We start from the raw sequence: 17,912 nt of genomic DNA, 5'->3' as shown, positions 1-17,912 counted from the left end.
GATGCACCTGAAAGAAAAGTAAGACCCATACACAGTTCCAAGTTCATTTTTCTTCTCTCCTCACTGCTTGCGTCCTCATTCCCTATTAACCTACATTACTTTCTTTGGTCGCTGTTTAGTATGTCCGTGACTGTGATGGAATGATAGGAGGATGTCCCGGTATATCAAGAGGAAAGGTTTCAGCCTCAATGAGACAACTGTAGCGGGAGTGAAAAGGATGTGCTGTATTTTCATGGAAGGAATGATGGGGTGGTGGGAGATGCTCACTGAACAGTTTATACAAGTTTATACATGGTTGGATTACAAAGAATTGGGAAGGGAGTGGATAGGAGAAGATGGAAGATAGGGTACATGAAAAATGGAAATAATAAAAGGAGAGGTAGAAAGTGTGAGGATGGTTTAGGAAACTGTAAAATTGTAAAATGTTAACAGCAGGAGATGGAGAAAGAGATGGTGGTTATAAGTGTTGATGAGATGTGTGTGTGTGAGTGTATGTTGAGTCTAGTACAGTAGCAAAAAAAAAATGGAATAGGTATATAAATGCTATTCCTATTCTTTGGTGAGCATTGTAGAGGCGGCAGTGTTGGCAAAAGAGAGATATTGTTCTGGCATGCCAGGAAAAGGTCTTTTATCATCGATAGGACAACGGTAGCGGAAGTTGAAAGAATGTGCTGTGTTTGCGTGGTCGGTATGAGGGAGTAGGTATGGATGAGCTGAATGTTGATCTACTTACTATTCTTTGGTGAGCATTGCAGCGGCGGCAGTGGTGGTAGCGGCTGTGTGTTCTTCTTAAGACTGCTCTCAGCGTCAGGCCTGAATCCTTAACCTCTGTATCTTATCTTATCGCCCCGACGACACCTTGACGCGGGCGGTATAACCTGTTGCGTCACCACCATTGCTGCTGCTGCTGCTGCTGCTGCTGGCCGGACCACATACCAGCGTGTGTGTGTGTGTGTGTATGTGTGTGTGTGTGTGTGTGTGTGTGTGTGTGTGTGTTTGTTTGTTTATGCATTTATATTTTTAACAGGAATGAGTGAAACTCGTAATATCCGTCTTTTGAAACCAAATTATAATGTTTATCTTTAAATTTGTGTACATTATTTACACACTCCACTTCCTCTGCTAATGCACTCCATTAATCGTGCATGTGTGTGTGTGTGTGTGTGTGTGTGTGTGTGTGTGTGTGTGTGTGTGTGTGTGTGTGTGTGTGTGTGTGTGTGTGTGTGTGTGTGTGTGTGTAAGCAAAAAGTAAGTGATACATTGAATAGCACTCTACGAAAATTCAAAGAGAGAGAGAGAGAGAGAGAGAGAGAGAGAGAGAGAGAGAGAGAGAGAGAGAGAGAGAGAGAGAGAGAGAGAGAGAGACGGATTGCCTCGCTCCTTACTCACTGAGTCTTTGGTGGTGTGTGGGCGTGTGGGCGTGTTGGGTGAAAGACAAGCTTCACTCGTGCTGGATGGTTATCCGCGGGAATGATACTCTATTACTGCTTAGTGGAACTGTTGGTCGAAAGTGTAGTGTTTGAAACGGCATTTTCTACCTGACATATCCCTTCTCACCGCCCCTGTCTTCTGCTTACTTCTTTCTCTTTCCTGCTTTGCTGTCCTTTCTTAACTTTCACAGCACTGTAAAAATAAGAAATAGAATGTATAAATAAATGGATAAAAGTTTCCATAGATACTTAGAAAGAAAGGTATAGTAATTGTGCCTTCTCTAAACAACGGAATATTTAAGTGACAATAAAAGTTGTAAGTGATTATGAGAAAAAAAAAAATTTGTCTGACAGTGAAAGTGCATATGACGGTTTCGGCTTGATTAGTGAAAGTCATTATTATTTTCATTTATCTGTTTATATATACATGTTGATTTATTTACTCTCATTGAAAGTGTGCACTGTTGGAAAACATGTTTTAGCCAGAGAGAGAGAGAGAGAGAGAGAGAGAGAGAGAGAGAGAGAGAGAGAGAAAAAAAAAAATATATATATATATATATATATATATATATATATATATATATATATATATATATATATATATATATATATATATATATATATATATATATATATATATATATATATATATATATATATATATATATATATATATATATATATATATATATATATATATATATTACACGGACAGAACACGTGCGTTTAACAAACAGTAAAGCCTTAGAGCAGCAATGACAACGTAAGGGTGGTGAAAATAGACAAGGCAGGCAGATAACTTGATAGATGAGATAAGAAGTTTTGCTGGCCTGGATTGTGAAGTGTGTTGATCTCATGCATTTGTTTTCTGTCTGTTTTCCTTTTTCCATTCCCGCTTTTTCTCAGAGGTGGCTGACAACAAGTAGGAATGGTGGAATAATTTGCTACAGGTGTCATATCTCGCTTTTATATTCGTAACAGCTCTAGTTGAAGTTAATGGGGTTTTCAAATATGTTCTCATGATCTTTGAGAACTGCGCTAAATATTTCTTTGGTCTTTGAAAATAGTTCTTATGGGGAAAAAAGATCCATGAGAATCCGAATAAATACCTCTGTGGCCTTTATAGAGAAGGTTGAGGTAAGCTTTGACTTGCAAGAGACTCATAGCATGATGATTATGAGGAGGAGGAGGAGGAGGAGACTTGCATATCCACAAAGGGAGGAAAAGAGGGATATTATTAATACTACCCAAGGATAATGATGATGAGACTTGCATATCCACAAGGAAGGAAGAGAGGGATACGATATTAGATGCCTAGGATGATGATGATGATGATGATGACGATGGTAATGATGATGATGATGATGATGATGATGATGACGATGAGACTTGCATATCCACAAAGGAAGCAGAAAGAGATGGACAGGATATTAGTTGCCAAAGATGTGATTATGAGACTCGCATATTCAAACAAGGAGGGAAGAAGAGAGGGGCGTGGTTTCAGTTGCCAAGGAAGAGCAACCCAAGCTTCTTTTATGATTAACCCGTGGCTGGTGTTTTTCCATTGGCATTTCGAGTGTGTATAGTGTTGCAGCATGATAAATCAGATAGTATTATCTTCTCACAGTCTTTGATCTCCCTTATGAAGCGGTAACTATATTAAATCAGAAGGAACTATTCTCAAGCGTTTCTTACAACAATTTGATCTCGACTTCTTTCAACAGGTTCTAATGGAGTTATTGGGGTTTTCAATGCCTTTTCTTGACTTAAACGATACTATAACAAGGAGCTTACATTATCAATAGGATAAAGAAAAAAAAAAACCTATGAGAACCTGACTATAGTATTATATAATCTGAAAAATTCTTAGACTTATGAGAACCAGGGAACGTAACCCACACAGATCACAAAGCATATTAAACTAAACACACACATGCATTTATATAAAACAGACTCCGGAATATCACTAGGGTAGTCTAGAATTACATAGGGAAAGAATATAGGGCCGGAAAAAAAAAACAAGCTGCCATGGATAGGGTGAAAGGACGATTGAATGTCTGAGTATTAGAAGCTAAGGAAAGTAATCAACATTAATTACTGAGCATATTAAACTAAACACACATCAGTTTACTAGATAACCACAATCACGTGAAAGAACTGATCCCCAAAAAATCGCTAGGGTAGTCTCGAGTCATTTAGGGAAGGAATATAGGGCCGAAAAGTCTTTTTTTTTTTTTTCTTTTTTGAGATATCACACTAATTATAAAGCATTTAAACTACACACACATTCATTTATTAGACATCCACACCCACATGACAAAACACACTCCAAAATATCATTATGGTAGTCTGGAGTCACATAGGGAAGGAAAATAGGGCCGAAAACAAATAGGTGCCGTAGAATGGTTTGAGTTAAGGAGTGGGGCGGTTCACTTCACACACACGCGGGTGACGGATGGCAGTCAGCTGGCCGTCCCTTCTGACCTAAAGAGTGTTCTTGCCTTGCTCCTGCCCGCACACACACACACACACACGCACGTGAGCCCTTCCCGCACCTCATCATGTTCGTCAAGGAGTTGTAAGTATAGTGAAGGAGGTGGGAGAGGTGTGAGTGTGCGCTGGTGTAGTTGTGAGTGGGTGGCCGTTTCTGTGGCTGGGAATCGAGTCAGGTGGTGGTGGTGGTAGTGGGCTAGCGATGACTCAGCCGCTAAGATCTGACCATCCCATTACTAGTAGGCGTGTGGCTAGTCATTATACACCCTCACACAATTAGCATAGGTGTCCAGGGGTGCTGTACAGGTTTAATGTGCTGTAGCTTTGTATGGTAACAGAATGGTGGCAGGCGTGTGTTTGGAAGGATGATAATAAAAGGTATTCCTCCCACCCCATTACAAGTAGGCGTGCGGCTAGACATTACGTACCCACACACAATTAGCATAGGTGTCCAGTGGTGCTGTACATGTTCAATGAGCTGTATCTATGTAGGGTGACAGATTGGTGGCCGGCGTGTGTTGGAAGGATGATGATAAGAGGTATTCCTCCCACCCAGTTCCTTCCCATGCTGAGTCCCATGGGTTGGTTATGTAATGTATATTAAAGGTAAAGTTGATGGATGGAACGGGTATCTACTTGTAATGAAGAGTTAGGATAGATAATTCATTATATATGTGTTTTAGTCAACATGTGTATATCAACTGGCCTTTTGTAATCTCACTTATTTATGTTCTTGTATGGATGCCTGACTTGAAAATATTTTGGGACCTCCTATTTGTTTTTTTTTTACTTATCTATGAAACTTAGTGAGATCTACACTTAAAAAGCAGTATTATTCTAGTTGTCATACTATACACGGCACATGTGTGTAGCCAATCACAGTGTTTGGAGGAGAAAATATTTCCCTACACTCTAAATCCTTAATCCCTTGGCTGCCGGCCCCATGACTCCCCTACCTACCAAAAATGCTAGCCTATCTTTGAATGTTTTTTTATTAGCTAAATCTATTGGAAAAGTAATAAAAACAATGTAGAAAAAAAAATTTGTACCCACCTTGACTATTCTCTGGTTAAGCCCCACCCCCCACACACAAATATGGCTTCACTAGCCTTAAGGTGGATGGGACTGAAGATCCAACTGTGGACGCAGGGTAATCCACATTATTTTCACCAGTGTTACTGTTGAATAATGCACAAAGAACAGTTTTGGAAGCCCTTATTGCTCTCCCCACTGCTCCCCTGAACATAATCTTTTGTTTCCATCATTGTCTTCAATATCACTCCAGTCACTATCACTGAAATCACTACCACTTTCATCCAACAGACACCCATAATCCAGCATGTGCATGATTCCTCTATGGCAGGCAAACACAGAGTGAGTTACTCTCAGTAGGCTAGGCTGGCTGCTTGGGTGGGGGGGAGGGAGTGGTGGTGACTTAGGTAGGCCAGTGTTACCACCACATCCCAAGAAAATTTTAGTGGCCTAACTGCTATAGTTTTCCAGCACGAACTTTTGAAATCACAGTCCATGTACGTATATATATATATATATATATATATATATATATATATATATATATATATATATATATATATATATATATATATATATATATATATATATATATATATACATGCTTTCCCCCTGGATCCTCAAGCTTAGTGTACTTTAGAAAGGAAACTTGTGAGATCTTTACTTAAAAAGTGGTACTATTACAGTTTTCATATGATACAAAGCATATTAGGGTGAATGTAGCACCTGATATTTGGAGGAGGAAGTGTTTGGTTCCCTCACTCCAAAATCATGAAAGATTCCCAACAGGTCCCCAAGTTTGGTGTACACTAGGAAAGCTGTAAAGGAAAGTGAAAGTAGGATTTTGGAAAATATTGAAAGTCAGACCATAATCTAGAGCTACCCAGGTCAGCTAGTGTTGGCATGTGGAGGCAGCGTGAGGATAGGGACTTAGTGACGAAATGGTGCTAGAAAAGCACCACTCATTAAATATCCTTAATGCTGATCAGAGAATAGATGCATGCACACTGAAAACACAGTTGTATCCCCTTGTCATATTCCATTCCTTCCTCTAGACCCATGGTATGGTAAACCTGTCAGGTGCTGAGTAACACTTCATCATCAAAATACTTGCCAATTTTGCATTGCATTACTGGCTTACTGTGGCTATTTTCTTTATTTTTATTTATTTATTCTTATTTATTTATTTTTTTTATTTTTTTTTATTTTTTTTTAGATAATCCCTATTGTATTTTATTTCCAATGTTATCTTTGTTTTTTTTATGAAGTAAGTAACAGTAGTATTCAGTATCCTTGTAATGCTTACCTTTTTAATCATTGTTATTAACTTGTAGATTTTTATATTGATATCCCAGTGCAATAGTATTTATATAGTTTTAATGTTGAAGCATTTTTGTATCTTGCCAAGAATTATTACTCTTTTTATTCTTGTCTACCATTGCATAATGATACAATTTTTGCATTAATTAGCCAACTTACCTCCTGTTCCTGTGGTGCAGTGAGCCTCTCCACACTTCTCCATGTCAGAGCTTTATGGGTGTCCTCCTCTATATTTCAGTAGAGTCATCCTGCCCCTCACTGTGGAAGAGGTAGGTTCCCTGAGTTGTATTTACAACTAGTGATAGTAGTAGTAATAGTACTGAGTATTTCTTCAACATTTTGCAGTTTGATTGTGGTGGCACAGTGATTCTCAGTTCCCTCTCATCCTTGCTCCTGTCCTTCATCACCTCTATCTCAACTCTCTGCCAGTGAGGTGGTTTGGTCTGTTGTAATAACTAGATGTTAGAATCACAATGCCACTTTACAAAGTCACAAAATTGAGTTATTTTTCTTACATTAGTAGGAAAAAAGATGCAGATGCAAAACCAACATGTACATTTTTGACTATAAGCAATAATATACAGGCAAGCAAGCAGAGTCAAGATACGTGAATCAACCTGATACTTAAGCTTTGCACATAATAATAATAATCAGGATTGGTTGTTGGTACGTTATCTGTGCAAATAATCAGGATTGGTTGTTGCCATGTCATCTAACTGTGCAAGAAGCACCTGCTAACCTTAACTGCTACTGATACTATGACACTTGGCATTTGACTAAATCTAGACAGTTTTAATATGAAAAAATATAACTATGGGCAAGAGAAAATTTCAAGTACATGATTACTCCTTTTGCTGTCAGTGGCATCTTTCAGAATCACAATATGCAAAAATACAACTACTATGGGTAACAGTATCTACATAATTATTCCTTTTGCTGTCAGTGGGGTCTTTCAGAATCATACACTAGACTTGCATCACAATACATATTTCATTCAGCTTCAGCTGTAGCAATCAAAAGGTTAATGTTACATTGTGTTTACAGTACCAGGTGGCACAGCTGTACAGTGTGGCAGAGGCAAGCAAGAATGAGACGGGTGGAGGAGAAGGCATTGAGGTCCTTAAAAATGAACCCTTTGAAAACTACCCTCTGCTCGGTGATGAGTACAACAAGGGACAATACACCTATAAAATTTATCACCTTAAAAGGTAACCCTAGACTTATTTGCTGGTGGATGTAGGTTAGTGTTGCTTACATGTATAAGAATAGTTGTGTAGTTTTTTGGACTTAATTGCTTGTAAGAAAAATGTGATCTGATGATGTATGTGCTTTCTACAAAACTATTTGTTAGTAGGTGAAACATAACATTTCTTACTTATATGTTTATTTATTCATTTCATTTTTTTTTAGTGAAGGGGAGGGCTAGAGCACAAAAAAGTAGGAGGAAAAGTCTACTCAACCAGTTCCTCCCAAATAGGTCAAAGAAAGAGAAAAAAATGTTTGCTTATTCAGTATTGCAAAGGTGTCATAATACACTTGTCACAACCCAGAGCCAAATTTAGGTTCCCAGACTTAGTGTAGCTGATGGATACTGTGAATGATGCCCATCCATGTTATGTTCACTATTGCTGACCCTCATATTTCTCCACCAGTAAAGTGCCAGCTTTCATCCGCCTGCTGGCTCCCGAGGGCTCCCTGGAGATGCATGAGGAGGCCTGGAATGCATATCCTTACTGCCGAACCATCATTTCGGTGAGTGGGTCTGTGCATGTCATAATATTTTATTTATTTTTTTTCAGAACCATTTCGTAGTAATTGAAGCACAACAATTTTTATGTGGGAGAGGATAGAGAAAAAAAGAATAGGAAAGAAAGCATGGGTGATTGATTTAAGATAATTTATAATTTTCTCATTGATTGGAAAGGATAGATAAGATGAACAAAAAATATGTATCATTCAAAACTAAATGTGTCAGATATCTCTCCAAGATTGTGATACATTTTTTAAAATCCAGAGCCTTATGAATGGTCACAAATGGTAATTAGATTATTGGATTACAATAAGCACCGAGAACAAAAGATGGTCAGTGCTAGCCGTGACTAGGAAGCATGTTCTGATGTGTTTGATTGGATTGCTCATTCTTTTTATATTATTTGTGCAAGTAATGGTCTGTGACAATTAACTCTACTTCCGTAAGGGCATAGAGGTCAAGACTTGTGAAGGGAAATTTGTGTGTGTGAGTATGGGCACCATGCCTCGGCTGTAACTTGTCACTGGAAATGTAAGCCCGGTGCAGATATTGGTCTGTGAGGATCAGTTTTACTTTCTCATTAAGGACTTGTGGGTTAAAACAACAGGTTATGCTTGTAAGGGTGATTTGAAGTGTGTGTGTGTGAGAGAGAGAGAGGGGGGGGGGCAATAATCCAGACAGCCAACAAGAACAGGGGATTATCTTCCAGTTATTAGCCTCTGGTTTACTACTACTATTGATTTATGTTGATTTATGACTGACAGTATTAACTATAGGAGTTGCTTTGCTTCTCATTAATTACTTGTGTATCTCAGCTGTAAAGATTTTTCAATACAAGAGAGATTCTGCCATAGGGATACAAAACCCTAGAAAAAAAAAGACCCATTAAGATGCCAATCCTTAAAGGAAAAGGGCAAAGTGTCTTGAAATATACTAAATGAATCAGTAATTTTTTAGTATCTCCTGAGACTCAGTGTAGCCACACCTCTGCTAGAGTAGTCTCTCCTCAAACCTTCCCTCATGGGTGGAATGCACCTTTGTCTTCTTTCACTATGTGTATGTGACGTGTTATAACATTTTTACAATCAGTTGCCTTTCAGAACCCTGGGTACATGAAGGAAAATTTTTACATAACGATAGAGTCACTGCACGTCCTGGACAACGGCGAGTCTGAGAATGTGAGTGAGGCTGGCAGGTGAGGTGTGGCAGGTCACCCTTGCTTCACACCATGCTGCCCTCACTGTCTTGCCTGATGCCTGATGCCTGATGCCTTGTCTATACCTAACACCATTGTACTCATTCTCTGCACAGTGAATATTTATCCTCCTACAGTAGATGTAATAGTATAACATTGTAGTACTGAATCCTTACCTATTGGACCAGTAGAATAGTCAAACCTAACCAGAATTCACCAGGGACTTGGTTATCATCTTGGACTGATTGGGAACTTGTCATGTGTTACTGTTTACTGTTGCTCCCTCATATGGGTAGCTCAGCATCCTTTTCCCAGAGTACTCCATAAGACAGATATTACACTCTGTTGAGCATTTTCACATGCATCCCTATCCAATGACAAGATTAGTACATCATTGCACACACATTACTTGTTCCCTTCCACGGCTGGATCAATTTCCCAACATTTCAAGGATGCTCCATAAGAGGGCATTACACTGTTGAGCACATGCATCCGCTAACAACATTATTATATCATTTTACACACCTCAACATTCTGTACTGCTGTTCACCAAATGCCTATGGTCTGACCATTTTGAATTGAGCATTTAGGCATTGTCCTTTCCAGGGATTCCCCAGCCTGCAGCACTGCCACACTTATACCCAAGACACACCTCATGTTAGGTACTTCCTACCTCAAAATCAAATGGTGTTGTAGTATATTTACACTGTGATGGTCTAAAAAGGCAAGTTGGTGTAATGTTTTTTTTTTTTTTTTTTTTTTTTTCTCCTGATACTTGCCTTGCTTTTTTTTTTTTTTTTTTTTTTTTTTTTTTTTTTTTTCAAACACCACAATACTTGGCAACATTTTTCCCAGGCATTGTCATTTTCCATGGGTGACTAAGTGAGGTCATACAGTCAGAGTGACCATGTTAATCCACAGTCACTTCCTCTCATGCCACCAGCAAGGATGGAAACTACTACTCCCGCTCGCTCTCATCACCACAGCCAAGAAAAGAGCTTACTTACTCAGTAAATAAGTATTTTTTGGAAGAAAAGGCTAATAGAGGATCATTACTTGACCCCCTAAAGAGCTGTTGCCCGAACAGCGAAAACCACCTTTGTGCTTTGACTTTTACCTCAGTGGTGTGGAAAAAAGTCGTAACTAAAGAATAAAAATGTAACATCTTAGTTTAAGGGAAATATCATATCTAAAAGGAAGCCTATCACATTTAAACAAAATTTACAATGGAGAGAGATAGGGGGGAGGCTGCTTGAGTGACTGACTGGCAGATTTTTCTCAGATTTTAATGATTCATAGGCAAGTATAGATCTCTGATAGAAATAAATTTGCATGAAATGCAGATTGTATATGCAAAGAGAGAGAGAGAGAGGTGGTGTATGGGGAGCAAGGCTATCATTGACACATAGGCTGTAATCTGTTAATTGCCCAGTACAAGTTTCAGCAGTGCCACAGGCCGGGGAAATGCCTGGAAAGAAAACACTTAAACGCTCAATTCAAAATGGTCAAACCATACCTTGTATCTCCCTCTTTCACATACTAACCCAGTCTTCTGCCTGCTTCCTTGTGGTGCACCAACTTACACTTTCTTCTCTTTACAGGTGTAGCCTCTGTATTCTCTCTATGCCAGGTTGGAGTTTGCATCCTGAGTTGTATGTGTTGGTGTACCTGTAGACCATTAATTAGAATGCTTGTCATAATTATTTACTATTAGTGCTTGACCTACTTGATTAAGTTGCTTTCATATGCATGACAGAATCCATCATACATGAAGAGAAACTTTACTGTGATGATTGAAACCCTACATTTGGCTGACATGGGAACACAGGAGAATGTGAGTCTGCTATGCTTTCCTGCCCTCTGCTTACAACACTCTCCATCAAGTATAATTATTAGGTCACTGACATTGAATAAGGATAAGAGTAAACTAACGGTTGCCCTCATCATGCTTAAACTTTGTCTGACTAACATCTGACTAGCCTTACCTATCCAGTATCTTAAAATTGATAAGTGTGATCATGTTAAGTTATTGGAGAATCTATATTTTTAAGTGTGATAGTAATTGCTATGACATTGATGTGATATTTGCTTTATAAGATGAGGGACTGAAGGACTTAAGCTTTCATAACGCATAAACTTTCTCTGCACCTCAGGCTCATAGACTCACGGGAGAAAAGCTCAATATGAGAGAAGTTGTGACCATTGACATTGCCAATGACCCTGTCAAGCCGGCAGATTACAAGGCTGATGAGGACCCAACGAAATTCAAATCAGAGAAGACTGGCCGAGGTCCTCTGCAAGGCCCTCAGTGGTGGAAAAAGGTAAGGCATCTCAGTTCATCTAAGTAGAGACTGGAATGTGTGATAGGAAAATGTGATCAGAAAGAACAGTGTTTTAACCCTTATACCCCATCAGGCATGATCATGGCATTTACGTTAGACCCTGTCAGGCACAATCGTGGCACTTTTCAAACTCTGCGCTTATTTTATGCCATACAGTTTGTTTATGTTTGAGGCTACCTTCACACATCAAGGCCTGTCATTGGTCCGTTATTTTCAAGATGATGGATGCTTGGCCAATCACATGTCAACTTTTACAAGGGTATGTTTGTGATGTGAGGGTGCCAGGCATGAGCATGATGAGTACACCAATATGAATGTGCTGTATTTTATCATTTTTATCAATTTCTAGGCAAGACAGAAGATACACATGTATTTCCATTGGTAAATAATTACTTCAGGAACATTTTATGATGCATTACAATACTGAGACTTGCTATTTTTGTCTTGTTATTGGCTTAGATAAGAGTGCATGGTGCTGGCATGATGGAGTCAGATGGGGAAGGTGTGGTGACGCTGGTTGTTTCTGACCTTGAAGAAATTGAAGGTTATGGCTATGCCGACACCAGTGAGGAAGAAGTAATCCTAGATGACTTAGCTGTCAATGAAGTCATAAGTGATGATGATTCTGCTACTCTCACAGCAAGCAGTGAAAGTGATAGTAGTGACAATGAGACTAGTCAGTCAGTTGGTGCATCGTCTGCAAACTGGAGGGTGGGTGTCACTGCAAAGTGATGTTGGACCTTATCCTGTTCCTTTTACAGGAGCCAGTGGACTCAAACATCCACCCAACATTGATGCCATGCCCACTGAGTATTTTAGAATGTATTTTACCAGTGATATAATAGACAAGTTGGTTATGAAAACAAATAGATATGCATAACAGTGGATTCATGAAAATGCTGAGTACCTATGTAAAAAAGCCAAGGTCTTTGGTACATTTATGAATCAAACAAGGTAAAACAGAACCAGGAGAGTTTATGGCATTTTTACCAGTGATAATGAATATGGGGGCTAATTAGGAAACCAACTCTCAAGTCATACTGGGACTGTTCTAACCCCAGTCAGTCAACTCCCTGGTTCAGTGCTCACCTCAGTAGGGAAAGCTTTGAGCTGCTTCTAAAGTTTATTAATTTCAATGATAACAAAAAAAATGCCTCCAAGAGAAGATCCTGCTTATCAGTTATACAAAATCCACCTTCTAATAGACCACTTTCAGAAAATGTTCAAGAGTAATTATATCCCAGAATGCAAAATTTCTATTGATGAGACCATCATAGGGTTCTGGGGTAAAACCCCTCATTTGAGACAGTATATGCCTGACAAGCATCTAATAGAATATAACTACCAGATGTTGATCATGACATGAAAAGATTACCTATAGGCAAGGATTGTGCTGCTCCTCATGCTAAACATGAGAACATGCTATATGCACTACAAGGGATTTTGCCCAGAATGTTTCCCAAGCTATCATAAGAAGCTCAGGGAATAATCTGCGTACATTTTCACACCATACAGTATCAAATTCATAAGCTTTGTTGACTTTTTTTTGCAAAAATTTTGAGGATATAAAAGAATACCCTTGTAAATTTATATCACCCTCAAATTTTTCATGTTTTATTTTTTTATGCATATATGTTACATTTGTTCTCTTACAATTATGCCATAGCAAAGAGCAACTTATAAGCTTTCCATTGATATATAATTGTCCCAGTGTTCCTTAAAATAATTGGACTGAACACTAAAGTACTCAAGGAAACTCTTTTTAACATTTGCTACCCATTTTTTATGTATCTTTAAACCATCCACTCATTTTATCACAGGATATAAGGATTAAAGAATTAGAGGTTAAGACCAGAAATCCCAAATGGCAAAGCACCAAGTAAGGCAAGGAAAGGATTCTTAATGTTCATAATCAGCCAAGTAGAGACTGATCAGTTTTAAAGAGGAATGTATGAAAGGAAAATGTGATGAGAAAGAGTGATGCTTTAAAGTGTTAGAGTCTGTGAAGACCAGAAGTCCTGAATTGCAAAGCATCAGCTAAGATAGGGAAAGGATTCTGAATATATATAATTTCTCTCTCTCTCTCTCTCTCTCTCTCTCTCTCTCTCTCTCTCTCTCTCTCTCTCTCTCTCTCTCTCTCTCTCTCTCTCTCTCTCTCTCTCTCTCTCTCTCTCTCTCTCTCTCTCTCTCTCTCTCTCTCTCTCTCTCTCTCTCTCATGTTATGGTAGGTCTAGCCATTTAGGACACATGGTCATGACATTATGCAGATTCCTAGATACATCCACAAGGTATTGCATAAGGTTCTCATTTACTGACAGGCAATGAAAGAATGGATGCCTAGAAAGCTGATCTGATGCAGTGCTTTCTGTAACAAAGCTCACAGCATTCCAGGATTCCAAGTTACCCATGTCATCATATAAAAAGTGATAACCATGAAATCACACCATTAATACTATGCCAGTCATTATATTTTTTTCCCTCTTGCATGTAGTGTGACCCAGTGATGACCTGCTACAAGCTGGTGACCTGTGAGTTTAAGTGGTTCGGCCTCCAGACCAGAATAGAAAAGTTCATCATGGATGCCGAACGCAGACTTTTCACCAACTTCCACAGGTGAGGGAGGAGTTCAGAGTGATGCAAATGAAACAGACAGGCAGGCAAGCAGATAGGTAGTAGGAGGATGCAGGAGTGAAGCAAGTGAAGCTGTGTGGACTGAGAGATGATAGACTGACAGATGGACAGACAGGTAGTAGAAGGAATGACTAATATACTGACTAGATTTCTGACAGATTTTTAGCAGATCAGAGGACTTACAGTTGAGTAAAGACACTAAAGACTGTGGTGTGGCAGGTTACTCAGCTATTGATGACGATTGCACATAGGCTCGAGGAAGTTATTTGATTATATATCTTTGATCTGAGGAAAATGCACCCAGTGTTTTATATATTTAAATAGCATTGATTTTTTACCTTTACTGTTGTGGAAGTATGTGGCCATCTATGCTTTGCCTAAACTTCTGGGATGTAGCAGGGTTGTCCAAGAGACTGTTTCTTTCCATCAGCAGCCAATAGGGCCAAGAGTGTGAATGATGTACATATGAGCATGTGATACTTTGTGTGAACCACCTCATGTGAGAATGCAAGCCTAATATATAGATATGTTAATATTAACATTTCTCCATCAATCTCTTGATTACCTATATCTTTTCTAATCTTCAATTTGGCTATGCTTTGATGGTTATGTTGATGAATAGCAGTGCAACAAGACACTTAGGAATTATGTTAAACTTTCTCTCTCAGGCAAGTGTTTTGTTGGATGGACCAGTGGCACGGGATGGATATGAACGACATCAGGCAGCTAGAGGATACTACCAAGGATGAGCTTGATGAGGTGTGTGGTGTTACTGCCTCTTAGTGGCTCTCTCTCTCTCTCTCTCTCTCTCTCTCTCTCTCTCTCTCTCTCTCTCTCTCTCTCTCTCTCTCTCTCTCTCTCTCTCTCTCTCTCTCTCTCTCTCTCTCTCTCTCTCTCTCTCTCTCTCTCTCTCTCTCTCTCTCTCTCTCTCTCTCTCTCTCTCTCTCTCTCTCTCTCTCTCTCTCTCTCTCTCTCTCTCTCTCTCTCTCTCATGGATATATGGAGTTAGAAGCTCATTGAGAACATATTTATCAATGAAACAATTAGAGGATAAAATTTGAAGGAATGCTCGTGAATGTTTAAACACCTTGCCTCAGCCACACCTCTTGAAAGGGAATATCTGATAGACAGAGTGTTATTTCTTTACATTTAAGTAGGTTAAATTTGATCAACAATTTTTATGGTTTGTGTTATATAGAAATCCTCCCTTTATTGAGACAACCATTGGAAGAAAGCCTGTAGCTATACATCTTCTTGCAGGCCCTCACTTCCTTCTTATTCTTCTTTTACATATTATTATATTCCTTCCTTATTCTTCCTACCCTTATATACCTCTTTGTAGTTTTTACTCCCCACATCCTTCTCATTCTTCTTTTACATAGCCCTTTCTGTTCCTTGCTCATTTCTCTTATGTGATACAGCATCCTAAATCAGTCAGCCAACTTCCTGCCCCACTAGGATGTATTCATATATCAGCTCCTCCAAGTCCAATTTACAGTCTTGACAAACTTTATTCTTTCTTTCTACATAATTCATCCCATTTCTTGTATCACTTTTTCCATGTATATTGTTGGTAGACATTTCAAAATTACCACTTTACTCATGCGTTAATTTTGTTCTCATGTTTTCAGCAACGGAAAGTGGGTACTGTTCGAGGTACAAAGGGTGAATAAGCTTCCAGTCCTTTTTATTTGTTGATTTTTTCTCTTATTCCCTCATAATTGGCTAAGCTCTGTTTCAAGAATACAAATTTAATACTTTCCAAGAAAATCCTTTGTAATATGCACCACCACAATTACTGTTTTGTATTAAGAACTTTAGTTATGTTTAGACCTCCAAGGAAATGTAATTGTTTTAATGAATCTATTAACTGATTTATTCACATTGGTAAGTGACCATTTGTGCCTCAAGAAAGACTTCCATTAGTGTGACTGCAGCAGCATGAATGTAGATGATCATTTCTAAATGCACTAAATCTGCACAACCTATTTGATGTGTCAAGTGAGTCCAGGCATGTGAATTATGCAGGGCTGCTATGGTTGTGATGCAGGGAGGAGGTTGGTGCTGTGGGCTCACTGGCTAGAGTGGGTGCGGCTAAGAATTGTGTGTGTGTGTGTGTGTGTGTGTGTGTGTGTAGTTTATCTGAAAGCTGTGAGTAGATGAGAATTGTACTGGCTTGGTGGCCTTACCTGCTGCCTCCTCATGATTCTTGTGATGGGTCAGGGGAGGTCAGTGGATTCCAGGATATAAGATAACTTTGTCATTAGATCATTGGTAACATCACATTTTCTCAGCATCACACTCTTTTTTTTTCATGAACATTCAGGTATTTTTCACTAATGCTCAGTCATTTTCTGTAGCAGCAGCACAGCTTAGATATATTTTCCAAAAACTGAATTCTTGGAGAGGAGTTTTTAGAAATTTGTGAAAGGATGGTTGTGTGTGTGTGTGTGTGTGTGTGTGTGTGTGTGTGTGAGAGAGAGAGAGAGAGAAAGAGAGAGGGCCACTTTCCATCTTGGCTTGTGTCAGCCTTTCAGCAGGTCAGGTTGTACTCTGTGCATTAAGTGCATTCAGCACCTTTAGGTTATATGATTATGATTTAATATTAATTATCTTTAATACAATGATTTTTCCAAGAAAAGTCTGTCCAGTTTTACATCATTCATTACAAAACTTGATGTGACATAAAATAATGCTGTTTCACATTTGAAATCAACTTTAGAAAGCCACAAATACTCTACATAAATTAATTTAGCTGATGCATGTGACTGTGAAAGCTTTGAGAGATGCATTGTAATGTAATGAGATGGATGAGGAGAAATGTGGACTATTTGCATTTAAGGTAATTTAATGTTTGCAGTCTGGCAAGTTACCATCATTTGGTAATGAGCCTGACTAAAGGTTGTTGTGGCGCTGCAGTGTCATGACCTGTTATGTTTTGGAATTTACAGAATAGTTCTTGTGGGTGATAGTAAATTGCTTTATTTTATTTTTATTTTTTATTTATTTATTCATTTTTATTTTTATTTTTATTATTTTTATCATTACTTGATAGGAAATTATAATTAAATCTTTTATCTTTAAGTACAACTACTTTTTTATGAAATTTCCTAATTCTGAATCATTCCTTATTACATTTACAATTGGTGTGGCAAAAAAATACATTCATTGAGTTTACAAAGTGTTTAATATCCATATATGTTAACTGAGGCATTTTGTGAAGTTTCTTGCAGCATACAGTGAAGCAACAAGCTGTACTGCATCCACTCATAATACCAGATACCAGGTGGCAGATGTTAAATGAGATCACTTTGCTGTGTTACTCAGTGATCTGCTCATGAGCAAAACTGAAGCTGGAAATATGAGACAACTTATAGAATGGGTAAGCACGGAATGAGAGATAAGTGAGGCTTTGACTATACAATGAGTGGAAATATTTCCTTATAATGGTCACCATCCTTGAAAGAAAGCTGGATGCTGACAAGGTGTTAGAGGTATAGATAAAAGTCATGAATTGAAATTGTCCATATATTAAGTTAAAATAGTGACTTCCATGCTCCCATTTGGAGTATTATGGAAAGACTTAAATCAGTCTGAAGGAACAACAATCTAGCCAGGATTAAACCCTGACGAGGTATTTAGCAGAGGCATACCAATAAGGCCAGTGATCATCTCAACTCCTCTGAGTTTTAGTCAGCTTTGATGGGCCTGCCACTACA

The 17,912-nt window shown here is 38.6% G+C and overlaps 2 protein-coding genes across 12 annotated transcripts in view; one reads left to right on the top strand and one right to left on the bottom strand.

Moving 5' to 3' along the window:
- The window catches only part of LOC135096156 (phosphatidylinositol transfer protein alpha isoform-like), an 8,319-nt gene extending 7,416 nt beyond the window's left edge, over positions 1-903 (bottom strand). Inside the window, exon 1 of one of the 2 annotated variants that reach the window (XM_063997483.1) lies at positions 734-903. In XM_063997483.1, the coding sequence (XP_063853553.1) occupies positions 734-750 (17 nt within the window). In that variant the 5' untranslated portion in view covers positions 751-903. Of the gene's footprint in view, positions 1-550; positions 584-733 lie in introns of those variants that run through there. The other variant, XM_063997473.1, reaches the window with a different exon arrangement.
- A 2,936-nt stretch (positions 904-3,839) lies between these two features.
- Positions 3,840-17,374, top strand: LOC135096118 (phosphatidylinositol transfer protein beta isoform-like). Of its 10 annotated transcripts, XM_063997390.1 has the most exons (10): positions 3,877-4,008; positions 6,426-6,544; positions 7,320-7,483; positions 7,928-8,027; positions 9,126-9,203; positions 10,977-11,054; positions 11,374-11,541; positions 14,054-14,175; positions 14,862-14,952; positions 15,825-17,374. In XM_063997390.1, the coding sequence occupies exons 2-10, from the start codon at positions 6,476-6,478 to the stop codon at positions 15,864-15,866; spliced, it is 912 nt and encodes a 303-aa protein (XP_063853460.1). In that variant the 5' UTR covers positions 3,877-4,008; positions 6,426-6,475; the 3' UTR covers positions 15,867-17,374. The 10 variants fall into 10 exon arrangements, with proteins under 10 accessions (XP_063853524.1, XP_063853529.1, XP_063853470.1 ...); XM_063997454.1 differs by lacking the exon at positions 10,977-11,054 and having other exon boundaries at positions 3,840-4,008; positions 6,514-6,544; XM_063997459.1 differs by lacking the exon at positions 9,126-9,203 and having other exon boundaries at positions 3,848-4,008; positions 6,514-6,544.
- Positions 17,375-17,912: the final 538 nt, after the last annotated feature.

This window comes from Scylla paramamosain, chromosome 3 (assembly GCF_035594125.1).
Source record: "Scylla paramamosain isolate STU-SP2022 chromosome 3, ASM3559412v1, whole genome shotgun sequence".
NCBI lineage: Eukaryota > Metazoa > Arthropoda > Malacostraca > Decapoda > Portunidae > Scylla > Scylla paramamosain.
Note: the sequence above shows the minus strand (reverse complement) of the source record. Positions and strands in the feature narration are given on the sequence as shown.

What these genes read in the sequence shown, in the direction of transcription:
- LOC135096118 (XM_063997382.1), top strand. Translation starts at nt 6,476, where the DNA reads ATGTCAGAGCTTTATGGGTGTCCTCCTCTATATTTCAGTAGAGTCATC. An exon ending in AAAATTTATCACCTTAAAAG is followed by an intron (nt 7,484 to 7,927) that starts GTAACCCTAGAC and finishes TTTCTCCACCAG; the next exon opens with TAAAGTGCCAGCTTTCATCC. An exon ending in ACATGGGAACACAGGAGAAT is followed by an intron (nt 11,055 to 11,373) that starts GTGAGTCTGCTA and finishes TCTGCACCTCAG; the next exon opens with GCTCATAGACTCACGGGAGA.